The 27,935-nt window shown below is 39.1% G+C and overlaps 3 protein-coding genes and 2 long non-coding RNA genes across 8 annotated transcripts; all 5 read right to left on the reverse strand.

The window, feature by feature from the left end:
• Positions 1–8,301: 8,301 nt before the first annotated feature.
• Positions 8,302–10,572, reverse strand: LOC133740712 (heavy metal-associated isoprenylated plant protein 43-like). The gene is made up of 3 exons (XM_062168656.1): positions 8,927–10,572; positions 8,705–8,780; positions 8,302–8,561 (listed from the first exon to the last, which is right to left on the reverse strand). The coding sequence occupies exons 1-3, from the start codon at positions 9,218–9,220 to the stop codon at positions 8,314–8,316; spliced, it is 618 nt and encodes a 205-aa protein (XP_062024640.1). The 5' UTR covers positions 9,221–10,572; the 3' UTR covers positions 8,302–8,313.
• A 2,057-nt stretch (positions 10,573–12,629) lies between these two features.
• LOC133735387 (heavy metal-associated isoprenylated plant protein 43-like) lies at positions 12,630–15,590 on the reverse strand. Its single transcript, XM_062162797.1, has 3 exons — positions 13,729–15,590; positions 13,453–13,528; positions 12,630–13,352 (listed from the first exon to the last, which is right to left on the reverse strand). Exons 1-3 carry the CDS (start codon positions 13,732–13,734, stop codon positions 13,096–13,098), a joined length of 339 nt encoding a protein of 112 aa, XP_062018781.1. The 5' UTR covers positions 13,735–15,590; the 3' UTR covers positions 12,630–13,095.
• A 2,917-nt stretch (positions 15,591–18,507) lies between these two features.
• Positions 18,508–20,903, reverse strand: LOC133740380 (patellin-3-like). 2 transcript variants are annotated; one of them, XR_009861178.1, is made up of 4 exons: positions 20,638–20,903; positions 19,514–19,572; positions 19,244–19,394; positions 18,508–18,845 (listed from the first exon to the last, which is right to left on the reverse strand). XR_009861178.1 is itself a non-coding variant. In XM_062168332.1 (3 exons), exons 1-3 carry the CDS (start codon positions 19,624–19,626, stop codon positions 18,789–18,791), a joined length of 321 nt encoding a protein of 106 aa, XP_062024316.1. In that variant the 5' UTR covers positions 19,627–19,652; the 3' UTR covers positions 18,508–18,788. The 2 variants fall into 2 exon arrangements, 1 of the variants encoding a protein (XP_062024316.1); XM_062168332.1 differs by lacking the exon at positions 20,638–20,903 and having other exon boundaries at positions 19,514–19,652.
• A 497-nt stretch (positions 20,904–21,400) lies between these two features.
• Positions 21,401–23,517, reverse strand: LOC133741480 (uncharacterized). 3 transcript variants are annotated; one of them, XR_009861954.1, is made up of 5 exons: positions 23,366–23,517; positions 22,987–23,261; positions 22,306–22,613; positions 22,133–22,159; positions 21,401–21,444 (listed from the first exon to the last, which is right to left on the reverse strand). It is a non-coding gene; the product is annotated as an uncharacterized LOC133741480 (long non-coding RNA). The 3 variants fall into 3 exon arrangements; XR_009861953.1 differs by lacking the exons at positions 21,401–21,444; positions 22,133–22,159 and having other exon boundaries at positions 22,258–22,613; XR_009861955.1 differs by lacking the exons at positions 21,401–21,444; positions 22,133–22,159 and having other exon boundaries at positions 22,258–22,613; positions 22,987–23,240; positions 23,366–23,494.
• Positions 23,518–25,695: 2,178 nt separating this feature from the next.
• LOC133741391 (uncharacterized) lies at positions 25,696–27,682 on the reverse strand. Its single transcript, XR_009861878.1, has 3 exons — positions 27,400–27,682; positions 26,684–27,081; positions 25,696–26,175 (listed from the first exon to the last, which is right to left on the reverse strand). It is a non-coding gene; the product is annotated as an uncharacterized LOC133741391 (long non-coding RNA).
• Positions 27,683–27,935: the final 253 nt, after the last annotated feature.

A 27,935-nucleotide genomic window follows, 5' to 3' on the forward strand; every position in this document is an offset into this window, starting at 1 on the left:
TTGACTGTGAAGAGACATTGTGTTGATGTATGAGCTTAGGTAATAACGTTGTTTTCAACTCTAGGAGTGCTAGGGTTGTATAACTAATTTATGAGGCCAGATACTGTTGTGAGGACAGATTATGGATTATGACGTGGTTAGTGTGAAGTGCTATAATCACAGAATTTTGACCCACTAGATGTTGACTTACCACCAAATGAGCAGTGAGGTGATTCGTGGGTGAGATACTGAGTGTGGTACCAGTATCGATTAGTGGATGCTAAGATGGTACATATTGCTTGTTGAAGCAATTGATAGATGGAGTGATCGAGATTTTTTTTAGAGTTGTAAGTGTGACTCTAAAGATGTGGGTTTTTCCTAGCTAACTCAGGAAGTGTTTAGCTTTATTAATCCCTAATTCTAGCGACGAAATTATTGTGTTTGGTTTGACTCAGAGGATACTAGCTTGACCTCTGTGTGACTTAATTGATTGCTAGGTTTTGAATGATTGTTTGTGATAAATCATTTTGAAAGATGTGTGCAGCAGAGTCTCGATGGTTTTGAAAAGAGTATTAAGTGACCAAGGTTCGATCCTTGGTGTTGTTGTGGTTAAAAAAAAAAAAAGAAAAAGAAAACATGCACACAATCTTATTGATTTTATATTACAAAAAGGGAAACGAGGACTATGCTATACTAAGCCTAGTCAGCAGCTCCGGATGGGTTGAGGCTGAGCTCAAGAGAAACGTTTGAGCCACTGTGGTAACCGCCTGAGCCACCAGAATAGTAACCAAAAGCGCTACCTTCCTCGGAAGTAGCCTTCAGGTTACCAAAGACGTCCTCGCCGTGCACGGGGAACAGAGGAAGAGTTTGAACCTCCTGGTGATCTCCTCCTCGTTGTTGCAGGGATGTTTGTCCTCCTGTTGTGCCAAAAGAGTTGTACTAGTATTAGTGTTGAAGTGTGAGGAAGAATATGAAACAGAATTTAAATCAAGAAATCCTTCATTACCAGTAGAATAGGTGGAACCAAAGTTGAGATCAATGGATCTACCATCATCAGTAGAACTAGTGGACCCAAAATTGATGTCAATGGATCCACCAGCTGGCCCAAAATTGATGTCGATGGATCCACCAGCACCAGTAGAACCAGTGGACCCAAAATTGAGATCAATGGATCTACCAGTACCAAGAGAACTAGTTCTCATGGGCACTGGAGCAGCCTGATTACACCTATTCATCTGCTTCTCTCGAGCCCTGACGTTCTGGAACCAAAAGTAAATGTTCTTACCCTCAACATGCCCATACTGGTTCAGCTGGAGACAGATCTCGTGAATCTGCTCTGTAGTTGGGCACTTAAATCCCTTGACATAGTAAAGATCCTTGAGGATTCTTATTTGTTCTGGAGTAGGAATCCACCTGGTACGGCTTCGCCAGAAATCCATGTTGGCACTACTTCCAGCTGCTTGGGTGTTTCCTCCCTCCTCTGTTGGTTGCTGTTGTTGTGGTTCCATTTGTTGCGGAGTTTGGAGCTCCATTAGTTGCAGAGTTCGTGGCTCTTGGGTCATGGGGTGAGAGGATGTGGAAATCGAGGAATACATGGTTTAGTGTTTGAGGGAGATTTTGTTAGAAGGATTGGAGTTGTTGAACTGGTGATTGGAGATCTGAGATTCTCAGAGGAAAGATGAGATCGAATCTTCAAATGGAAGAAAAGATCTGAGAAAGAAGGATTGAAGATTTGGAGGAAAAGATTGAAGATCTGAAAGTTCAGAGGAAAGATGGGATTGAATCAACTAGATGGGAGAGAAGATCAGAAGAGAAGGATTGAAATTGATGAAGAAAGGATTTGAGAAGAGAAAGGCTGAAGAGTTGAGAGAGAAAGGCTTGAGCTCGGAAGAAAATTTCTTTTCTTTTGGAGTGAACAGTTTTTCCCCAGAATGCACCTATTTATAGAACAAGGTGAGCAGATCTCCACCGTTGGATGAACGATCTCAGAATTTGAATCCACGCGTTGGATTAAAGTCATCCGAAAACCCGGAAAAGTTGTTGGCGCGTGGAGAGCGTGTAAGGGGACAGGCCGAACCTCGAGATGCTGTGGCAGACAGCTTTAGCCGAAAGTGATTTGCTTTCCGTAAATCACGGAAGAGACGTGTCGTGGCACGTGGAGTGTACCGACAGTTTGTTGTTATTCTATCGCTTATGATAGAATAAATAAAAGAAGTTGCATGGATAGTAACGAGAGCAGCTGGTGCTCTAGTGGTTGAAGAGCAAGGCTCATGTACAAGAGGTCAGAGGTTCGAACCTTGCCTCTCGTTTATTTTTATTATGTTCGCTTATGACATAATAAGTAAAACATTTGTACACATTATATTAAGCACAGCTTGTGCTCCAGTGGTTGGTGGGCAAAGCCCTTGTGCAGCAGGTTAAGGTTTCGAACCTTGCCTCCCCCGTTATTTTATTTATGTCGCTTATGACATAATAAATGTAACACGTGAGCATATATTAATGAAGGCAGCTCTTGCTTCAGTGGTTGGGAGCAAAACCTTCGTGTTTGAGGTCGGGAGTTCGAACCTTACCTCTTACAAATATTTTTGGATCTCGTATATGCTTGATATACGGACGTATATACGGTATGTACGGTATACATACGTATATACGGTCTGTACGGTATGTATACTTATATACAGTTGTACAGTATGCATACGTATATACGGTCTGTACGGTATGCATACGAATATACAGTTGTACGGTATGCATACGTATATACGATCTGTACGGTATGCATACGTATATACGGTATGTACAATTTCATACCGTAGCCGAGCTGGAAGTTGGTGGGCCGATTGGTAGGCCCAAATAGTAAGCCCAAATAGTAAGCCCGAATGGTAGGCCCAAATGGTAGGCCCAAATGGTAAGCCCAATTGTTCGGCCCGAATAGTAGGCCCAAATGTTAAACCCAAAGTGGTTTGGGCCGGTTCGAAATGTGGATGGTCCGATTTCTTCAGGCCCAATTGGCCAGCCCTAGTGCTTAGCCCAAGGATTGAGCAAGCCCAAGTCATCATCATTGGATGACATAATTTATTGGCGTGCTTTTGGGGATGATTTGTTTTGAGTGATGCATCTCTATGGTTGTGAAGAGTGGTGCATGCTTAAGTTTTACTATGGAGATTTACCGTGATGCTAATTGAGTAGCGAAACACTTTGTGGGAGTGTTTACTGTGCTTGTATGCCAGTACAGAGTGATGATCTATGTGATGATCTATGTGAAGATCTATGTGAGGATCTATGAGATGATCCATGTGACGATCTTGTGTATGTGATGTGGAGTGTTGTTGAGCAGTTGTTGTGTGCGTTTACGTTTGTGATGAAAGGATTTAGTGGCCATAGGAATGTATTTTTATACAAGGGTTGAGGCTTTGTAGATTACTACAGCTTTGGGAAAGATGGATATTCGATGGTTAGGTCAACCTTAATCGAGAGGAATTGACTTACGCTCAAATTTCGGGACGAAATTTCTTTAAGGAGGGTAGACTGTAATACCCCGGAAAATCCAAATTAAATTCCGTTGATTTTTAGAAATGATTTCACGATAGTAGGAGCGAGTACGAAGCTTGGAGAAGTGTGGAATTAGTTCGAACGATTTTATTTTCGAAAACGAACGTTTTTTAGGGGGTCAACAAAGTTGACTTTTTATACGTTCAAAAATTGGGAAAACTTCCTTCATGAAAGTTGTAGAGCTCGTCGATACGAGTTCGTGGACATGTGGAACGCATTATTTGGAGTTCGTATGATTAAGTTATGAATATTTGAAAATTGGGAATTTTCTATAAATAGGAAAAATATCTGATTTTTCATTAAGGACGAAAAATTATTTTTTTTTGCAAAATGACCCCCAGCCCCGATTCTCTCTCTCTGTTTTCCCCTCAGACCCGGCGGGTCGAGCTCGACCCGACCCGGCTTTTTCACCACCCTCCGGCCTCCTCCGTCCCCGGACCCGGGCTTCCCTGAGATCGCCGCCCCACGTTGAGCCTCCCTCCGGTGTCGCCTCGCCCCGTCGCTGCTCCCAGACCTGGATCGAAGCCACCCAACCTCCAATCGGTGACCCGGACGGAACTCCAGTTTGCCGGCGTCTCCGAGGCCGATCCTCCCCATTTTTGTGATCTCCTCCTTCCCCTAATCATCCTCATATCCTCCTTGCTTGACGATTTGGAGTGTGGAGTGAAAGATCACGAGTTGAAGATTTCGACGTCCCTGATTCAATCTGGAATCTGATCAGACGCACGAGATTAATCCAACTTCAACGCTTGATCTAGGACGATCTAGGCCAAACCAGACTTAGCTCCAGGTATGGAAGTCGACCACCCTTTCATTTTGAACCAGTTTGTAGTTGGTCACTTTGCCATCTGAGGTGGTTGACCGGCGTTGACCGCCGCGTTGACCGCCCACTGACCACCGCTTGTGGCGGCGCATCAGACCATATTTCGAGTTTTCATTATCTAAGCGATGATCTATGCATCCATACGAGCGTTTTGTTATATAACATGGTCATGTTAGAAAAAGTTGATAAATAGTGGATTTACGTTTTGACGTTACTATTTAACGTTTTTACGTTTATCTTCGGTTTACGATCTGTGAAGATCTGACCATCGGTTTTGCTTCAATTTTGGATATGTTGATCGTATGACTGTCCCGGTGACCTTGTGAGGTCACGGGCGAAGATCCGACCGTTGGATCTTCGTATAATTGAGAAATAGTGATTCGGAAGGCGATTCTTGAGAATCTGACCGTCGGATTTTCATATAATTTTATGGAGATGTTTGTTAGAGTGATTCAAGAAGATCTGAGTCTTTATGATAATTTTGGAGGATGATCCTAAGGGCGATCCGTGAGGATCCGACCGTTGGATCATCGTATAATTTCGATCTGACCGTTGGATCATCATTAAATTAGAATCCAACCGTGGATTTCCGTATATGTGTGCTTTTGAGTTGTTGGCTAAGTTAAGATCATTATTGGATTAGGTGATCGATGGATTTATTTGGCGGACGATTCGTGAGATTGTTAATGGAGCTGTGAAGAAGACGCAGCTGGATTAGAGGTGAGTAAACCTCACGTGGTTCATATTACGAACCCAATATATTTAATTGCTTTATTTTGCAATCATATGAACTATTGTTGGTGTATTAGACATTCCTGTGTGAATGTCTGTATATATATTATTACGTGAAATAATATGTATTGTTGGAGTTGTGTTGAGTTTATTGTTGAGAAACAATATATTGTGAGAGGTATTGAGTTTATTGTTGAGAAACAATATATTGTGAGAGGTGTTGAGTTTTATTGTTGAGAAACAATAAATTGTTGTGATCTGTGGAGATCACTAGGTCACGAGGTGACCATGACATCTATTAGTGAATCACGCTCTCGTACCGGGCTGGTGGTTATTAATAGTATTAAATCGTAATCACGTCTGTGGCCGGACGAGTGGTTACGTTCAGTTAGAGCTCTAGTCTGTCTGCCAAATGTGGAGTGACCTTATGAGTGAAATTGAGAGTAACTCATAAGTGTCAATATATATATGGTAACCTTATGAGGGAAATTGAGAGTAACTCATAAGGGTCTATATATATATATGAGTCTGTCTACCAAATGTTGGGAAATCTTATGAGCGAATTTGAGAGTAACTCATAAGTGTCTATATGTATATATGAGAGTGAGTGATCTTATGAGCTAAATTGAGAGTAACTCATAAGTGTCTACATATATATATGAGAGTGAGTGATCTTATGAGCTAAATTGAGAGTAACTCATAAGTGTCTATATATATATATGAGAGTGAGAAAGTAACGTGGGTTTGTGGTAGTCTTGAAATCTAATAAATCAACAGTTCTTTCTTGTTTACTCATACTGGCTGTAAAAAGCTTACCGGGTTTTGTGTTGTTGCAACTCCCGGTACACTATTCAAATTGTGTAGCGGGTAATCCTACAGGACAGGAGAACCAGGACGGTGATCGTGCGGTTAGAGCAATTGTTAGAGTTTTACAACAATTGTAAGTTGTGAGGTGTGTTATGCTCATTTGAGCTTTATAATATATTGTGAGAGTGAATTGTAATAATGAACTCGAAGTTTCGAGATTTGGTTTTTTTTGTAATTGTAATTATTCAGGTTTCGGATTTGAATTTATCATTCAAAATCCGGGGCGTGACAACCACCATAACCGGAGGCTTGGCCTCTCTCTCTCTTCACACGTTTACCTCCACGGTTCCGTGCACGCCTATCTTGACGGTTTCCTTCCTCTTTAGGGCGAGAATATGGACCAGAACGTCCAGAATTATCCCTATTCTTAGGGTTTCGCTCCTTGCGTACTCCCTTGGAGGCGCGACTATAATTAGACTCCGGAATTGACTTGGTTCCCACGGGTCTAGAGTTATAGTTCTTCACAAGTATGTTGTCGTGCTTTTCAGCTACGTTCAAGGCACCAATTAGCTCATGAAATCTTGTGATGCGTCTGGCATTGACATCAATCCGATAGTTTTTGGCTATCATCAATGTAGAGACGGGGAAGGTGGAGAGAGTCTTCTCGATCAACATCGTATCAGTGATATTCTGTCCACAGAATTCCATCAAAGATTTGATACGAAGGGCTTCCGAATTGTAGTCAAGTACAGACTTGAAATCACAGAAGCGGAGGCTAGACCATCTCACTTCTAAGTCTGGAAGCAGGAAATCACGGACGTTGCCAAAACGCTGCTCGAGTTCTACCCATAGTCTTCTTGGGTCTTCCTCATTGAGGTACTCATTTTGGAGTGTGTCATTCATGTGCCTTGTCATGAGAATGATGGCTTTAGCTTCATTCGCCTCTCTCGTAGCTCTATTTGCTTCAAAAGCAGCAGCTTGTTGAGGAGTACGCACGTCCTGACTTGGCTCTTGGATCGTACTCAGGATCCCATCAGCCTTAAGATGCTGGCGCACATCACGGACCCACTTGTGGTATCCAGCGCCTGTTGTCTCTAGTGGAGCGAAGCTCAACTTGTTCAGGTTACCCATCCTGAAAAACAACAAGAAAATAGGGTTAGTTTCGGAGCGAAAAAGGCTACCACGAAAAACTATAAAATTTCTGAGCGTAGTCACTTCCAAGAAATTAGGGATTTTCTGAGCGTAGTCGCTTCCAAGAAAATCCGATTCCAAGAGGGGTTTTTGGATTAGATCGAAACGACGATGTGAGTGGTCGATCGTTTTCTTCTCAACAAACTCTAAGTTTGGAGGACTCTACAAGCTCTAAGCTCGAAGTGAGCACGAACCCCCACAGTTCGGCTTTTGGTCTCCCCTATGAAGAAGAAAGGGGGGTAGAAGAAGGGATGTTGGAAGTCCCCGAGAAAAGAAGAAGAAATTGAAAAACTTCAAAAACGGGAACTTTTAGAAAAGTTTACCTTGAAAAATAGCCGGAAATCTTGACCGGAAAAGTCGTTGGTTGGGCTGTGCAGTGATCTGCAGGGTCGCTGCGAGGATGTCGCGAGGACGCTACGGAGATTCCGCGAGGACTGTTACGGGGACTGTGGGGATGCGACTGCTGCGGGGATGTCGCGAGGTCGCGGGACAGTTAAGGGGCCGCTGCGGGGATGCGACTGCTGCGGGGATGTCGCGAGGCCGCGAGGACAGTTGCGGGGATGCTGTGGAGATGCCGCGAGGCCGCTGGTGAGTCGCGGTCGCGAGGGCAGGCGAGCGTGCGCGAAGGTAGAAGGCAAGCAGGGCTTGGTCAATTCCTGGGGTTTTGGTTTTTAAAGCTAGGGTTAGGGCTCGTGCTGATAACGTGTTGTAGAGAAACTGAATTTGAGAGGAATTTGCTGTGTATTCTCATTGATAATAGGGGCCTCTTTATATAGAGGATTACAATTCATAGAATCTCAATCGTACAAGGAAAGTAATCGTACATTGAATAGGAATCTAGATCCTTCTAATTTAACTCTATTACCACTAGGTCACCTAGAGTTTGGGCCAAACACAAATAGAGATATCCTTAAACATTCACTAATTTAATTATGGATTAAATACTCGTTACTCCTCATACTTTTGCATGAAAAACAGTTTAGTACAAATTTTTTAAATTAAACAGTTTAGTCTTTATTCTTTCTAATTCTCACACAACAGGTCCTAAAATGACTATTATACCCCTCACTTTTTTTTTCTCTCTCTCTCTACACACACACACACGTTTAATTATCAATCATCATAACCCTTGCAGAAAGTAATGATTTTTGTCCATTTATTTTACAACAACTTATGAAAATGGAACACTGAACAAATATGTCTTACGGAACATGATTCAGTAAATGAACACCTCAAAGAATATGGCACCCTCCACCCTCATAAGGAACATATTTGAATCCAACAAGCTGACATTGATTACAGCATGAAGGGAGATCAAGGACTATAAGAGGCTTAGGTTCAGAAGCCTTTGGGGGTCCAACACTCACAATTTCTGCTACTTTCCCAACCTTCCTTAGTCGTCTCACCACCAACACTGGATCAACATCTCCTACGACCGTCAAAGTTCCCTTCTGACCATCTACGGCTACAATATCTATTCCTATTCAACCAAATAACAAGATTAGTTAGTACTAATTGTCACTGTTTAGCCAAGAACTAACGATTATTTGAGGGCGACGTTCCCATGTCAGAGTTTCTAGTAATGCAAGGAAATGAAGTACAAAGGCTATTGCTGTTTATTACCTTGAAGCTTGGTAACGGCTTTCAACACATCTGTCTTGCAGATCTGGCGATTTATGCTGACTTTTATTACAATTTTCTGTGGTATATATGTAGATGTTCATGTACAAACAGATGCACAAGAAAACACAAACAAATTAATGTGTGAGCAAAACTAGCATTTTGAACCAAATTAACAAGCAGCGTTGGTTATGAAATGGATGCATAAACAAACTACTGGTTTACCTTCATGGTTGCAGCTACAGAGAACTTGGAGGATTCAACTATCTGCCCCCATTGTAGAATCAAAGAGACCACTTTATATATGACAAACCTGAAGGATGTGGTATGGATATTTCTGTTCTTTAATTTTAAGATGGCGTACACAAATGTATTGCAAAAGCCAAAGAAACCATCTTGTTGACTAGGACTGATGAATAAATCAAAGATACATGAGTATGTTGACTTGGTTATTAGTCTCTTCCAAGAGGATATTAAGATACTACATATGTCTGTTAGGTACAAGAGTACTGTTGGCATAAATATATGTATATGTAGTTAGGTTATACAGTGCAATGTTGTTGCACATTCTTTGGTTAATTATGTTTTTTTTTTTGAGTAAAATGAGGTCAGTCCTTTATTGAAATTGAAATATTACAATGATACTATGCCAAAAAGAATAAAAAAGAAAATAAACGATGCGAAAGGAAAAGATGCAAAAATTGCATCTGAAATACAGAGAATTAAAAATGCAAGAGCAGCAGCGACGAAGCGCAGCGCTGATTTTACACTACGGATTGCAGTCGTGTAGTGAATTGAGTAGTCGGTGGTTTGACTACCCATCGAACTCCAACGCACAATTTGACAAAAATCAACTTGGCGTCGGAGTGAAGGCACTCTCTCACCTAAAGATCGAAGCCGGCTAAGGGTGTCAGAACATGGTCATGTTAGCAGACGATCTTTCACGAACAAATACCATAGAATTGGGTCCTGGATCCAATACCAGTAAAGCACAGGAGCCCCAATCCATTCTAGCGAATCATAATAAGCCCACCAAAGATAGTGGGCCGCAGACCAAAACCCAACTTCTACCCGGATCCCAGATCCGGCTCCATTTTCCAAGCCCACCCGGATCCCAGATCCGGAACCTGCTGTCGACGAACAGGGTACCAGCGTCGTCACCCTCGGCCCCGTGACTTTCAGTAAAAGAAACTGCCCTACTGCTATAGCCATCGCCGACCCCCAAGTCACCGTCGTCGTAGCCCCAAAAAGCCGGGTCCCAAACCCGGATCCGTTTGCACAGTTGGCGCCGATCACTAAACCACGAAGCCCACGACCAACCCCACCGCAACTCCCGCCGCCTGCATAATCTCTTGCTGCCAGACCGCCTGCAGATTCATAACCAGAAGCAAGCAAACCAGCCAAGAGAGGATCAGTTCTTGTCAAACCGCCGAAACCATTATGGTTACAAGGAATCCAATCCACTGGATCCCCCAAACCCCAACCGATTCCACCGCCATCAACCGCCGCCCAAACCCGCCTAACCCTTGCCACACAACCCAAATCGGAGCAGCCACCATCAAAAAACAACCCATTGCTCCCGAAAGAGATGAGGGCAAGCATACATAGGCTGAAACCTAAAGAGATCTCCAAGAGTGGAGTAGATTCAGGCCGCGACCACCCCATAAGAGGTCCTGCTCCTCAAACCCTAGGAGAGAGCGTAGGGAGTTTTGGTTAATTATGCTTTGTTATGTAATTACCAATTTTCTGATATACTTGGTTTTCTTATTTTAAGTAATAAGAGATTAATCGATGAGATTAGCTCATCGATCTAAGACAGACGCTATTACTCGATTGATTCACTTCGCGAAAAACATGAGGAAAACGAAACTTCATATACTCAGTTGATTTGATTCACAACATCAAAGTATCCAACCAGATATGTGTTGCACCATATTTATGAAAATTTAGAGGAAAAAAAAAAATCCTACCTTCTAAATAGCAAGCAAACTGCAACGCACCTTGTGCCTGGAGTTGTACGAGTCAACTTTTATCGGATGATCATGATTGTATGAGATAGGAAAAGCTTGTCAAACAAGAACATTTCAATGCAAATTTCTGGCAAAATCAGGAATTGACTAAAATAATTGGCATATATATATATATATATATGGTTCACATACGACTAAAATATCTAAGAGCTGTCGATCATCGTGGGTGCAGTGCACTTATAGGACTTGACTCAGCATAAATCACAATATTGATGTCTCCATTTGGTGGAAAAGTTCGAACAACTGACTTGTAATTCTACGTACATCAATATTGATCAGTTAAATAGAGATAATTAAGGGCATGACTATAGGCAATAGCTTGCTCTAATCCCTCTAATAGCTGTCAACATTCCGGTGGTCAATCAATCTTCGGTGAGCATTGGATATGAATATGGCCGGGTTGGTCATTTGACTTTTGCACGTAGCTAGCTAGGTCATAAGTAAGAGGAAGTAAATCAAACACAAGATACGATTGGAACCCAGATTAATTATGATCAGTACTACGGAATCATTCGAGGGAGGACTTTGGACTATCTCTCGTTTATATAAAAGTATATATATATGAATCATATTATTGAAGCTTTGACCAAAAAAGAAATAAAAAATATCAACGAAGCTAGGGTCGTAGTTTATATTAGTTTTTTTTTTTTTTTTAATTTGTCAATCACACGGTGTCCTTAAATACTTCCTAGGTCCAGAGACTAATCCGTGCTCGGGGGATCTTGTCAGAACGCCTTCTCCCTCTGGCCACCTAAAATATATTGGGATTTAATTCCAATAAGCGTTGGCGGCATTCGAACCCGGGTGTGGGGGTTCCACACCTGGAGGCTCTTACCAACTCGACCACCTACAGTGGTTGTAGTTTATATTAGTTGCTAAGCCCCGTGTTGCTGCGGGTTTGATTTTTATCTTAATTGTTTGGCTTGGCTGGGACTAAAAATGAAATGGTTTTTAAGAATTGAGAGTGAGAGAGAGAGAGGACAGAAAAGTAAATCCTGTAAATGTAGGGGCACAATCGTCCCTTCACTATTTATTAAATAGTGATGAACAATATTTTAGTGTTTACCTTTTAGTATAGAGTATAATATTGCGACAAGTACAGCAGGTAGGATATATATTATTGCGATCAACTTGTTATGTTGTGTCTGTGTGTCTATGTTTGACTGATTGTGTGTACACACACACATACATAAATATATTGCGCCATTTCATTGATGGATTTTTTTTTTTTTTTTTGTCATTTTAAGAGATCCTTTGTAGGCTCACTTTTCGATTACATATCGGCATCTCGACCGTTTACTTCTAAGACTCCATGAATAGTTCTCTTATGCAAATTTCAGTCAAATTGGTAACTGTTAAGGCATCAAATTAGATTAAATCAATTGACGAACCAAATCTGTCAAACCTGAACCGTTCATGTTTAAAACTGTAAATCACAGTTTTGAATGCCTTAAAGATTATTAATTTAGCTGAAAATTTGCATAATTAATCTACTCATATAGACCTAACAATTAAACAGTGCAGATGTTAACAAGTGATCGAAAAGTTAACCAAATAATCAATTTTATATATATAATCCGATCCAAATTGTATGGTCACTTCTAAACCAACTATCTTTTTTTTGAGAATTTCTAAACCAACTATCTTATATAGCTATTTAAGCAAAAGATTAAATCTGAAAATCATTCAACAGTTTGATAATTACCCATCATAGTCATTTGAATTTTTTTTTGTTTTTGTTTTTTTGTTTTTTTTTTTTGTAGCGGTGCAAGGATAATTTTTATTGAATAAACAAAACTTTACAAACAAACAAAGTTACAAAACACACAGAGTGAGGAAAACGCAAACAAACATAATAGAGACTAACCGTAACCAATCAAAATCCATGCAGATAGCAAACCCTCCAAGGGAGGAAAGGAAAGCAAATGCCAAAACTGCCACAAGTTTAAACTTCAGGTGACACAAAGACGTCACCCAATTTGCAATCGAAATCAACCACAAAGTCAAAGGCGGGTTGGGAAGGGAAGAAAACGACGGAGGGATGAGAGCTAGGGAAAAAGAAGAGAGAGATCTCTCATCAAGTCTGCTTTTGAATTTAGTCATTTGAAAAAAATATTCACCCAAATTATTTTAAAGAAACAAATAATTTTTTTCACATGCAGAACACGAGTTATTAAATTATATGATAATTAAGTTTCGACCAATAACATTACATAAGCCTCCAAAAACAAATATATATGGCGGTGGATATATATGATAAAATTCACTCTTACAAACGGGGTATTATCAAGTTACTATAACATCATGGAGGAATGAATATTGCAAATACAACATGAATATATTGAACTATTGAAGTTCTGCTCCTCAAAGGATGTTGCACACTCCACCATCAAAATGAGGAGCATAGCTGATGACCCCAACAAGCTCACACTGATTACAACATGGAGGAAGAAGGAATACAGGAGGAATTTGCTTAGGTTCCGAAGGCTTCGGCGGTCCAACACTTACAATTTCTGCTACTTTTCTGGCCTTCCTTAGTCGTTTCACCACCAACACTGGATCAACATCTCCCACAACTCTCAGTAATCCCTTCTCACCATCTACTACCACCATAGTTATTCCTGTCAAAGTTCAACAGTTAAACCATGCATATACACCAGTTCATTACCAATTTATAAATACAACCGAAAAAGAATAGCAGAGGCGAACATTGTTGTTTACCTGTAAGCTTGGCAACGGCTTTTAGTACATCTGTCTTGCAAATCTGGCAATTAATATTGACTTTTATCACAATTTCCTGTGATGCATATGCAAATACCATGTCATTTTTTCTTTTGGGCCAATGCATATACCATATAGAATACAGACATGACAACACAAATTAAAACGAAGGTAATGTGGGTATGTGAGGGAATTAAACTTAGATTCCTGACCAGAAATTAGAAGCTTTAGTATAATAAAAAATGGGTGCATGCCACCATTGATATGATACATTACCTTCATGTTATTGGCATGCAAATGCGAGAACTGGTGGTGGATAGTGGAGACAACACCGAACGTCCGAACCACTTTTATATAGAGGACCTTGAGGGATGCCTGAGATCATTGGTTATGTACTGTATATGATCTCAGATCTCTTTGATTCCCGACGGAAAATAAATTTTCAATAAATATTAAATGATAAAAGTACAAACCAAGTTGTTAATTAGGTTTTGGGGCAACTGATATGGACAAGTTAAGAAATATAATTATGACTGCAGTCTCCTCCATGAGGATATTAAATTATTAACTATCTTTATATTTATCTACTATCTTTATATGTAATCATACGCTAACATTGACTTCGCCGTTGAGTTACGTCGGCCTATGAGAACTATGTTATGTAGAAGAAGGGTTCAAAGTTGATCAACTTGAGAAACCGTTCTGATCGAATATCTATCAGCACACTGTAATGACTTGGTGGGCTAGCTAGAGGTGTCTGATCAGCGATTGGCCTAGAGTACCTAGTAGAAAATAGTTGGTGATCATCTATTGGCCTGGGTACGAAGGAACCGCTGGGAACAAGGAATGCATGTTACACTAATCTAGCAATGAGCAATTAATCTAATTGGGTTTTAGTATTCGATCAACACAATTTTGATACATTGGTTAATCAATATAGTATCCCATCTTATTGTTAGTTTTCATGTGGAGGGGCATCTTTACGTTAAGGACGACGACGTTATGATTAGACTACAATATTACAACCTAGTACCTACATCCAATAAATGTAGAGTAAATAAAGGAGATTAATCTGTTAGAATTAAATGTGGACTTGTCACACATTATCATGATTAGCTTAATGTCAAACCTACTTTAACATGAATACAAATTGTTAATCAAATCTAATAACTTAATGAAACTGTATATCTATTCATTAAGGTTAGAATTCCATTAATTACTTAGTCTACAAGAAAGGCTTCAAGACTGTGATACATTAGGATTCTAATTAGGAGACTTGTCCCTTAAGAATTACCTTAATGCATGGAAGGATTCTAAGGGTTAACTATCCTATATAAATAAATGAATTTGGCCCTTGCTACCACCATGATATATTGCATAAATTCTATCCATTGAGAAGTAAGGTTGGTAAGTAACAGAAGGCTATATTCAGTTGATCTTGTGTTTGCAGTGCTGCAGAGATGGAATTCATGCTAGTCATAGCTGAAGGTAAAATATTAATTCAAGTATGGTTATTGTCGAGCTCGTGTGCATATGTTTGTGAGCATGAATTTGGTTTTACATAATCATCACTCGGAGGATTTTTAGATATCCTTTGTTGGGTGCATCATGAGTATGAAAACTATGTGCAAATTTGTGTATGATGTGCCCCACTCCCAAGTATAGGAGGTCAAGTTTAAGTAAAGGGAAAGTGAGAGTATCGTACCCAAGGGATTGAGTAACTCTACCCTAACTAGATCACCGTGAAAAGAAACCTAGAAAAACACATGCGAGTCTATCTTTTTACAAATTAATAGTCTCGGCCCTTTGGAAGCCAAAACTATCAATAATGATATTTACAATGGTAAAGTGGTGAATCGGCTTGGTTGATTTTAATTATTTATAAAGTAAACTAAGTTGCACAAAAATAAACTAAGCTAATAAAAATAAAATATAATAGAGACTTTGATCAATGAGATAAATAGGTTGTAAGGCATCACACCTAACCTCCTTTGTGCCAAATCTAAGTAACCAAATCTAACATGCTCATGCCAAGATGGAATCCCCCTCGGTTCTCTTAATTATCGAGTAACCAAGAAACAATTATACTAGAGAATGTATTTAAGCTACACCTTGATTATCGGACATAACTCTCCTACAAACCTTTTAGTTTCTACCTATTCCTTGATTATTGGACACAAGCAAACCTATGTAAATGCAAGCTAAGATTCCTTGATTATCGGACACCTAAGCCACATCCACATGATAAGCTCAATTATGGCTATGTTTGGTAGGGCTGTTCTTTGAGAAAAAGCTGGCTTCTGCTTATTTCTGAGAATAAGTGGCTGAAAAGCAAAGCTGCTGAGTGTTTGGTAAACTGGCTTTTTATAGGAGCTATCAGTGGCAGAAGCAGTGGAAAAGTGTTTGGTAAATCAAACTGGCTTGTGCTTTTTATTTGTGGAATGACCAAATTGGACATGAGAGATTATTTTGCCTTATTCTTAACTTCGAAAGGAAAAAAACCTAAACCCCTAGAATTTTTTTTTCTTTCTCTGCCGCCACCCTAAACAAAAAAAAAAGTATAGAGCCTCAGCCGCGCGCACGACTGGCCTCGCTCCCTTCCTTGCAGCAGCCCACCTCAACCTGCCCAGCCCCGGCGCTCCTGCCCTGCGCAGATCCCACCACAGCCGCCAGACAGCCAGATTGATCTTCCGGATCGACCATTCAGCCTCCGCGCTGCACACCTCAAACCGAGCACCACCGGAGCCGCCCTTGAGACCCACCGATCTTGACCTCAACCCAGATCGCCTGTGCAGCCCCGCCCTCGTGCCTGCCGAGCTCGCCTGCGCAGCCCCGCCCTCGCGCCTACCTAACCCACCTGCACACAGCGTGCAAACTAGAAGAAGACGCAGAAAAGTTTAGTATTCAAAGGAAAAGGAGAGAGGAAAAAATAAAAAGAAAATGGCATCGGTGATGAGGGAGAGAGATGGGGAGCAGGGGAGGTGATGATGCGGCTGTGATGAGGGAAAGAGATGGGGAACAATGACGAGGGAAAGAGATGGGGAACGATGGTTGAGCTGAAATTGTTTCAGCTAGGAAGGGCAATTTTCGGTATTTTGGAGATTTCATTTATCTACAGTAACTACCGCTACAGTACTTCGGTGGCTTCTGGCTTCTGCTTATCTAAGGAAGCCACAGCAGCTTCTGAAAAAAGCTGCCAGGAAGCTCAGTTACCAAATGCCAATTTGAACCGGGCTTATAAGCACAGGAGCTGAAAAGCTCCCCCAAACACAGCCTATAAGGACCCAAGCAACATTATTTGATTATTACAAGATTACCATTTCTACATTTGCACCATGCTTTAGTTTACTAAGTTTGTCAAGCCTAGCATACTTCCATGAAATTATCAACACTTACCAACCTTAGGTGACAAATCTAAGATGCATAAATGATGAGCAATTAAACTAGCAAAGTAGAAATTCATGGCATGATCCATATTAAATTTAACTACATAGTTTGTACACAAATTCGGCTAGGGCTAAACCCTAGTCCCAAATTTATTCTACTCACAACTCATGGAAATATACATAAAAGCCTTAAAAGAGTAATACATCATAAAAAGAAAGAGAAGATGGTGAGAAAAAGTCACAATACCCACGGGTTTGGTGTGTCAATACCAAACCGAGATGAATCAATCCCCCCACAAGCTTTCTAGATGCAAACCAAGAAGATGTGATGCTTCAAAGTATAGTATTTTCGGTTTCCTCATACCCAAAACACTATACAAATCTACAAACACAAAGACAAGATGAAGAACAAGGCTTTATGAATATATCCACAAGTGTGATTGATCAAAAGGTATAGAATCTCCGGTTTTGATTATCAACCAAAGATGCTATACCTCTCTCTCTACACAAAAGCTAAACAAAACTACTTAAACTACCTAAAACATGAAGAACTAAGAAGAGTGGAGAGGAAATGAAGAGAGGAAGAAGATGAAATGGATGAAGGAATAGATGAAAAACGTTCAAAGTGAGCGGAGGGTGTTTTTATAGGCCAAAAGTGATGAATGGATGGTGGAGATCAAAGGAAATGAAGGGCTAGATGTAAAGAACAAATGTGTAAGCACAAAATGTGGATCTAATCTTTAACTCCACATGAAAATGACTTAGGAAGCCCATAGATATTTTGATGGAGGAGATAAAGTAAGGGTAGAATGGTCATTGGGAGACAAAGGTGTAAGATGTAAGAGGAGGACCACTTGTCATCCTTCAAATTTTGGATTTCAAAATAACCTAAACCTAAAGTCTTCCCACCTAAACTCTCTAATCCTAGTCACACTACACCAATTTTGTTATCAGACAACGGCAAAAAACCGTTGTGTGATTTGATGTATAACCGTTGTAGAGTGAGCCGTTGTCTGATGAAAAATCAGACAACGGTGGAACACAGTTGTGTGATAAACACACAGACAACAGGTATGTGTTATAACTGTTGTTTGATAGCTCGACAGATGGCTCGGCAGATGCCAAGCGCGCAGCTGCGCAGCAGTTTAGGGGCGTCTTCAGACAACAGTGCCAGTTTGCAACCGTTGTATGTTAATCATGTCAAACAACATTTTTTTATTTTGTCTGTTATCTGATTGCTCTTCAAACTTCAGTTCTTAGACTATATCTGTTGTGTGATTAAATTTAGGACAACACAGTTCAATTGCTTCTGTTGTGTGATTAAATTGTAGGACAACAGAGTTCAATTAATTCTGTTGTGTGATTAGCTATTAAGACAACAGAGTTCAATTGCTTCTGTTGTCTGAGTATAAATTAGAAGACACTGATTTGTTAAAAACCGATGTGTGATATGAATGATTGCAATGTGTTTCTATCCCATTTTTGGCCATTCAGACAACGGGCAGTCATCTATATCTAATCTGTTGTGCGATCATTTGAACATCTCATTCCTGAATTAGAGAGTACGCCATCAAATACAAACATTGCAAACCATCAAATGAGAAATCTAACCAATACTCCCCGCGTGATGCTGCGGATTTGCATTGAAATTTTGTACGTAAAGCAGTCATAATAATAAGCTAAGAAACATTAATTGAAAATGTTATAACTTTACATATTACAGAAGTGGTGTTTAAACCAGACTCATATTTTTACATAAGAAGTTAAGCTCTCGGAGGAGGAGAATTATGACCATGACCATCACTTAGTGCGTCTTTAACAGGGATTTTAAGATTCCAAGTTCCTGTTGAAGCTCCAACAAACTGTGAAATCCCTTTTAATGGTTCATCAGTTGGAGTCATCTTTGTGGCTGTTTGAATGATCAGTATAGAGTCAGGAACCGGAACAAATTCAGCTCCATAGCTCACATCCCACCCAACTACAGAGTTCCCATATGATGGTGCACTTCTGCAATTTATTGACATCCAATTCAATAATGTAAGCTTTGATTCATCATCAGACATGCATGAGTGGGATTGTTTGGCAGTGCTTTTATAAAAGAGCCTTCTCTCACTGACATAATTTTTTTTATAAAGTGCAGGCGCTTCATGTAAATGCACCGTGAACATTTCTTAATGAAACAATCAATCATTTTATATATGAAAGCACTATAAGCTATTTCTTCCAACTTTCAAACCACTCCAAAAAGCTCTGAAGAGTATTTGAAAGCTTTTTTTACCATCACTAAAAGCCTGAAAGTATTGCCAAACAGGCCCCAAGTCGTGGACTATAAATTTTGTGCTCAGAATGCAAATAGATAGTATATATCAAATAATAATATAACAACAAAGAAGAAGCAATCTAACCTCATAAATTATAATTTCCAGAGTCTTCTTTGTCCCAAGTTTGATGGTTACTTCAGCGACCGGATCAGCAATGGTGAATTCTGGGTTGCACTCACAATAATCCACACTCAAACCTCCATATTGTATAGGAACATGCTCAGCAGAAATGTACCTACAGCATCATGTGAAATTTTAACTTCAAATCAACCAACTCTATAAAAGGGGATATACTCTACAGAAACCCCTATTGATCAAATCATGCAATGTCAGATAGACAGAAACTATACTAACTTGAAAAGGATCTCTGCAGATTTGGCTGGGCTTGCAAAGACAAACTTGGTTTTGGTCCCCTGTGTCAAGAAGGGGCTTATCAATATGTAGAATGCAAAATACCAACCATGCATGGAGCAGTCTTCTCACCACATACACAACAGATCATGCAAAAGCGGTTATATTTCACAAAAGCAAGACTGAAACTAATCAAGACTGGAACTATTTCCTACTCCTTACAGATGAACAAGTACACAAAAGCATCGCATTTCAGAGATCTGATTTCACTACTAACCACCGAAAGCCATAAGCCGCGACCCTTAAGACCCAACAACAAAATCAGGAAGAAAAGAACGAATCCGATGTAAGTGACATTAACGAACTGAAGCTTCTAATAAGACTAACACAGTTCACAAATATAACAGGAATGTATATTCTCAAAAAGCTCTCAACATAGATAATTGCAAGACCACAAGCAGAACATAAAGATCAAATAAAGGGAAAGAAATAACAGGTTCTCTACTTCTCTTTTGTCTAAGTCAGAATGGTAAATTAAACTACTTTTCAAAGTATAATCAACAACCTGTCCCAAAATAGCTTTACAAGATGGTGCGTGCTAAACAATCAAAAATACTACAGCTAATCACTATTAATTCTAACTAGAACAAATAAACAACTTTATACCCAACTTTTCCTCAAACGTCAATTTAGAACAAGGACATCAAAGAAAAGAAAACAAACAACAATTGCATATATAACCAACCAAGAAGCAAACAAATTCTAAGAACTAAATTAATTAAAACAAAAGCTTAGATTTCATCACACTAAAGGAAATACAATTTGCCAAAACTTGTTCTTTGACGGAGTAAAGAAAATCAACTCAAAAAAATAAGCAAATGGTTTGCTGAAATCAAATAAAAACTACTCCTCATCACCCAAATCGATAAACAGCTAATAACGTAATACCCAGACCAATTAACAAAACAATCAAATCAGTGAAGTACGACCAACATAGTAGACATAATGATCTTGCACAAAACAGCACCCACATTTGGACAACTTTCTCAGCAAAACAAACTGAATTAGACCTTGTTCTTAACATCGAGACATTTGTACATAAAAAAGGATCATAAGATACAACTCACCCTCTAATTTCTGCGAGATCACCAGTATATTCATAGCTAAGAGAGTAATAGAAGTAAAGCCTTGATGCCAGGACATCAATAGTTCTGAAGTACATGTTCTTTAGTCATGAAGCCATGAAGAACAATCAGAAACATGATACCTGATAAACAGGTGAAAGAAGAGAAAGGAAGAAACTGTTGTAAAGAAATGGATAGATTGCTGTCTTTCTACCTTATGTACTGCGAGTAGAAATACCTGCGGATGTTGTTGAGAGAGTCCTGGAGAAGATTGACCTCCAGATCAGTTTGCTCTTTCACTGCCTTCAACTGCTCCACACTCAGCTTCTCCATCTCTCCTCTCACGCTCATCACCATCTTCAGTCGATCTTCAACATGCACATAAGATACTAGCACAAACACGAATAGATTTTAATAAAAGCCCAAATGAAAAGGTAGATGAATGCAGATGGCTGGAATATCATGTATGAATGTAAAAGAAATCAACAAATGTAAATCTCCAGGAAAGTTATGTTAAATTCAAAACCATATTAATATTTCTGGAACACATATTATAAATTAAAAGCGTCTTACTTGGTTACAATTTTATCAAACTTGTACATTTTACCAAACTTATTTTTCGGATTCAATTTTAGTTATATTCCGATCCAGATGGCCAGTGACAAAATTACTAGTGCAGTCTAGTAAATCTACTGAAAATTGAATCAGACTTATATTAAAGTTCAAACAAATAAGCTCACCAACATCAGGTTCCAATTTTGCACTGTTTAAGTCTGACACTAGCTTGCTGATTGAGTCTTTTGTGCCATTCTGGATGAATCAGCAGGGACAAAAGGATCAGAACAAATGAAACCATATTAAAAGGGTTGAATACAAGTTACAAATTCTGCAAAATGAATAAGAAAAATGCACATAAAAAATGCATGATAACTTGAAACAAAATCAGGAGAGCACCATGGTAAAGGTGTGTCACAAGGTGGGAATACGTCCTAAATATAAACATATACATAATAATTTTTTCTGTAAATGCAACAAATTGACTATTACTGACTCTCTCAGCAATTAGGAAACAAATAACTACCTACACTAGGCATGGAAATCATTTCATTTCATAAGGTCAGGTTCTCACAGTGTGTTTGTTTAAACGAGACTGTTATCGACTATGTTTTGAAATATCTACTTGTTCAGTACGTACCATTAAAATTCCACTAAATTAATTACCAAGGCAAAAATCACAGAACGTAAACTTGCTTTTGTGAAACTAAATCAGGCAGTTTTTATACTAAACAAAAAAATTAATCGAAAAATGGAATATTTTTGAAAGATACTATTCTGAGTATCTAAAACAGAGAATGTAAAGCCAATCACATATATCATAATCAAATAATAAACCCAATCAAACCCTAAAGCACAAAAATTCTGAGCAGATAAAACAACTATATACTATAGGTAATGCAGAAAGAGAGACATTGTTGCATAAAAAAAAAAAAATACTTACACACTTCCAGTTTCCACCAACAAAAAACTGCAAAACAAACACAAGATTTCAATCAGATTAGAAAAATCCAACATTGAAGAATCCGCAACTTCATTGACTGAGAGACTAAAGATCTCTCATAGTAGTTTAAAAAGAATAAAAAGGATAGCCTATGCTGTTCTCTAAAACTTTACCATAGTAGTTTAAAAAGGATAACAATATCTGTTGATAAGGTGAGATGCATTTGTCACCACAGAAGCTGAAAACTCCTCAAAAATGCACCCTTTACACAACTAATGTTAGAGAATCACTCATCTATTGACGACAATCTATTGAATGCGATAACTTAACTCAACCTAGGTGCAATCAATCGTCTTTGATCCTCTTGAGAAGCTTGTTAGCCCAGCGTTTAACGCGTCGCTTCAGGGTATAGCCAACAATGATCCCAGCAACAAAGGCAATTGCACAGAACTTTGAGCATGTCCACAGGGACACCACTCCTCTGCAAGCAAACATAAAAAATTTACCAATTCAGTCCAATTGCAGAAATTCAATCCAACTATTGAAGTTCACTTAACCATAACACAAGTTCATATACTAATTCAAGCCTCACCAATACGTGAACAACTCTACTTAAACACAAGCCAAAACAAGTTTGGGAAGCTCAATAGCAAAACCCAGAATCAATTTGCGAAAAAGCGATTAAAGAACCAAACTTTGGTAGCATAATTGTTAGTTAAAGACAAGGCATTATGGACCTACTGCATAAATTGATCAAATATTTCACGAGTTTCACACCAAAGTAACCCAATTCACACATATATACAATCAGAAATTTATAAACTTTAAAAGGGTAGAGCTAGATGGGTCTGTACCTAACAGGTCTGGCGACTATAATACGAGACTGATCGGACAAAGCGGCAGAGAGGCCCTCAGTAGAACGAGGACCTTCAAAGGAAGAAGAAGAAGATGATGATGAAGCTTTTTCGGATTGGTGTGGGAGGAGCCGGTACATCATCCCCAGAAAAGTCACGTTCTTTTCTCTCTCGAAAGGCTCGGAATCCATGGTCGGAGATGGAGATCCGAGTCTCTGTTAAACTCCGGTGACTAGAGTGCACAATTTTAAGATCTGCTTATGAATATCAGAACCCTAAATTTTGCATCTCAGTGAATTGAAACAGTAACAAAGAGCGAAAGCTGACAAATTCAAATCAAAATTGAATCAAAACAGTAAAGGAGACGACGAGAACTTACCAAGTTCGAGACAAATCGAATCAAAGGCGTGAATCGAAGTTCGAGATGACGAAATTTTTTAGGGCTCCTGTGTGAATCCAAGTCTAAGGCTGCTACGATGTGAATCCACGGATTCACAGAGAAATCTCCTTTAGGGCTTCGAAGGGAAATCTCCCATTTAGGGCTTCGAAGGCTTCGCTTTGGAGGTGGTGGATTTAGGGTTTAGGATTGTGGAGTGAGTCGGGGCAGCTGTGGAATGAGTCAGAGTGAGAGTCGCACAGCGAGGGAGTCAGAGAGAGAGTCGGGGTGAGTTGGGGTTAGCTGTGGGGTTTTGTGGAGTGAATGTCGTGTCGGGTTTAGCTGTGGGCATTAGTTTGGTCTGAATGGATTTTTTCTGAAGTGTTCTAATAGTTTGGTCTGAATAGATCGATGCTATTGTGTAGTTGTCTAGCGCTAGGACACATGGCCACATTAATTTCATCATGCAGGCATCAGACCATGGTTTTCCACATATCTGTTGTCTGAATGCCAGTTAAAAATTTTCAGTTTTGCCGCCTCTTGTTGCCTGCTGAGAGGGAATCGAATTTTGGGGGAGAGAATGCAGGGAAATGTTGGAGGGAATAGTGCCATTTTGAGGCAAATCTACACACATCCAAACTTTCCCAATATATCTCCCTTTATCAGACAACAGAAAGTAAAAAAACAGTTGTATGATATTTTGCAAGCTACACTCATACAACAGATATAACTATTCTGTTGTGCTTTAGAGTATCAATTTGGAGCCAAATTTGAGTCGATCTAGGAGGGAAATCTGCCGCTATTTTTTTTATGATTCACACAACGGATTATTCTTGTAACCGTTGTGCAATGACCTTCTAAAAAAAAATTCAGAATTTTAACCCCCTTATACAACGTTAGTTTAGTAAACATGTTGTGTGATTAACTTTTCTTCATCACACAACGCATTTTTTTTTTTCGTTGTGCAAAAAGTGTTGTGTGTTAACATTTTTGGTGTAGTGTCAACAGCTGTTCCATGCCCTCCACACATGTTCTTGGCTGGAAATGGTTGGAAATTCGGCATTGACCTCCATTGACCCATTTTTTTGTCCGTTTGCGCACTTTCTTCTCCTTTCTTCCTTCAATTGAATCTCCACCGAGACTTTAGAATTGGCCTTCGGTTTCTTCATACCAAATGTTCATCCATATGTGTAGATCATCCTGGTAAAATTTCAGAGCTTAATTCATTGTGGTATGGCTGGAAATGCTGCCGAAATCCGTACAGGTCCGGTTTTGAAGTTTTCATCTTCTAGTCAGAAACTTGGGCTGAACTTTTGAAGGCCTTCCACTCCGAACTAACTCTTGCACTCTTCATAAGAAATGATCCTTAGAATGTATAGAATGGATCTGGAAAGTTTCAACTCATTTGGAGTTCATTTGATTAGTCTGCCGCTCCTCCTTCCTTGCCTAGCTCGGTTTCTCCTAGCCGGAGCAGGAAAATGTGCTAAGATTGACTTTTTAGTGCATTTCCAAGCTTCTCTATCATTTCCTAGCATGATAAAGAAAACATAGTAAATATATATAAATAAACACAAAGTTTAAGCAAAAGTGCAAGATTAGGGGAATAATTACTAGGTGATTATGGACCTAACATCCTTCGAGTTCTAAAGTTTGGAGTTCTGTTATTAGCCTTTGGATCTTTATGAAACCCACGTATTCTAATCTCTCTCAAATGGAGGAAAGTAATTGTATTATCACCTTTGTCAAGGCAGGAGTTTGGGGTGGAGTTGTGCTTTTAGTTTTTTACTGATATAATAATCCTACCGTTTGTATTGCGCGTTATGAAACTCAAGTATCCAAACACCCTGAAATGGTTAATATTGAAGCAAGTAATTGTAATATATGTGACATATATTGTCAGAGGTTGGCATTTCCACAATACTCCCAGAGTCCCAAGCTAGGAGTCTGGGGTTGAATTAATGCAATTGTGTAGTGGTATTTCTGCATGCCCGTATGTATATATGGTGCCCTAAATTCTGTACTCCAAAAAGGACATCAATGGAATATGATTCAGTGCCCAGCGGAACCGACCTTATGTGATTAATTCGGTATGAACGTATTAAACCATTATAACTACTCACAAGCTTTAGCATATATACTAGCAAGATCGCCCGCGCGTTGCTTTTGGGTTGACTATTATGAATGAAATGGAGAAAAAGTGCTGATTGAAGTGAAGCAGATGTTTGGACTTCATATTGAATCAACTTCTCTATTGAGACTTTCCGGGAAGATCCAAAGGCTTTAGTATTATAAGCGTAAGTACCCTTCATTGACGAAGGAGAAATTGTTACAACAGCCAACTTAGCATGAATAATAGTCCAAGAAACTAAGGAGAAATTGTAGAAAATCAATGATACGGCATCAAAATGACTATTAAATCACTACTAAGCTCAATACATAATTATGTGAATAAACAATATGAAACATAATTATAATATATTTATGAATGAGCATAATTATAATGCAGATCTTATCAAGGTTTCAATTGTTCCTCCTGCGATCAATTGTATTAAGGAACTTTTTAATTAAACATAAACACAGCAAAGTCACTATCTGCTTTCAACTTTCATCAGACTTGGAATCCAAATTCTGAAATTAGACAATTAAATTCAATCACAAAGAGAGAAACACACCAAGATCACCTTTGATGAAATCCTACTTCTTCCTCTTCTAAGCAGATCCAGAATACGTTCATTATCTTTCACTATCTGTCTTCACGCAAAAGAACAAAGATGAAATCTCACTTACTTTTGCTAACAGATCTGCCATGCAAGCTGCTTTTAAGAATAGAAATGCAAGAAAGGGTCTATGAATTCAATTGAAAGTATAAAAAAAATAATATGAAAATAACAACGAAGCAAACAAATCTTGAAATTATACCAGCTAACATTGCAATAAGCTCAAAAACACTGTGGTCCAACACTCAATTTAATAACCCAACAGACAAACTTTATCATGAATAAACAATTTCAATCACAAACTCTAATACATTACTAAATCGTCTTCCTAACTTTACTTTAACATGCATCCATGTAAACCATTATTTCTCTTCCTAATCTGTCTGAGAATTCATAAAGAGTTTACACCTTTTGACAAAAGTTTAGATTCATCATGTGCACACATCAATCCACTCCAATTGCTATTCAAATTTTCCCATACACTTTTCAGAAGTCGTTTTCCTTATTCAATCAATCATATTAGCGAACTTTTTAATTAAGCATAAACATAGCAAACTCACTATCTGAATTCAACTTTCAATCACAAACAGAAAGAGAAACGCACCAAGATTACATCGAACAGCTTGCCTTCGTCAACCTTGATGAAATCCTAGTTCTTCGTCTTCCACTCTTTGTCCTCACGCGACAGAAAGAGAAACAATAAAAATATATCATCTCATTCGCACCTAATCCAAACCTAAACTATCAAATCTTCAAAACAACACAGAGGTCTTTCCTCTGTTCCTTCTTTCACCCTCCAAGAATACATCAGAAAGCTCTTTCTTTTCGATTACGATCCAATTGACTCAGTCCCAAATCTCACACTTGTGCTGCGAATACCAAAGTTAAAGAAAACCACTTCGATCTGACTCAGTCTCAAATCTCAATGCTGCCAATACCAAAAACTGACGGACAATAGCTTCACATTTATGATGGTGAAATCCACCTACTGTTGTGACTACCCTATAACAGAAATTGCATCACCACCATCAAAAAGCAAATATCTAATGTGAGGGATTGATGCAAGCAGAAGTGCAGAACTAAAACCCAAACAGAGCAAGAATAAAAAACCACATGCATTAAGATATCGAATTCAAATTCAGAATTCGAATTCAAATTCAGAATTCGTATGAATTCAACCCAGAACTCTAAATTTCCAAACTTTCTTAGAAAGTGATGTAAAATTAAGGGAAGACAATGAAAATACAAAACAAAACAATTCACTTGAACATTCAAATTCCCACAAATTTGGTATATTTCAATGAGCAGAGAATGACTCACAGCTAATGCTTTAACAGTCAAATACCCAGATTCATGCTCTTCCCGTCCCCTTGTCCCTCATCTCGTCTCCTCTCTTTTGTTGTGTGTCAAAAAAATCCCAGAAAGTAGAAAATCCACTTGACCAAATCAGCTTCCCTTACTACTGCCAGACAATTTCACCAGAAATTAGAGCCAATTTGATGGTGTTTTTTTTTTAGGCGGCCTCGACTAAGCAGCATGCATGGATGATATAACTCCCAGAAGTTGTTGGCTGGGTGAGTGGAGGCGGAGCTCCGGACGATGGCATGGCTGTAAAAATGGGAAAAAAGGAAGGCAAAACCTTAATTTCAGTCATCGGCTCGGCTTGAGCCCTACTGTTACTCGGCTTAGTAACAGTAACCATCCCACCAACTTTAGTAGTATGTATAATTTCTGAATTCTAACCCCTCAGCGCAAAAGTATTGAGTGAGTTCGAATTCACAAAACAATAGTACGTTAGATTTTTTTTTTTTTTTTGAGAAAAGGGCGGTGCGGTAGCCCTCAAGCCTTGATAGCCT

The sequence above is a fragment of the Rosa rugosa genome, chromosome 3 (assembly GCF_958449725.1).
Source record: "Rosa rugosa chromosome 3, drRosRugo1.1, whole genome shotgun sequence".
NCBI lineage: Eukaryota > Viridiplantae > Streptophyta > Magnoliopsida > Rosales > Rosaceae > Rosa > Rosa rugosa.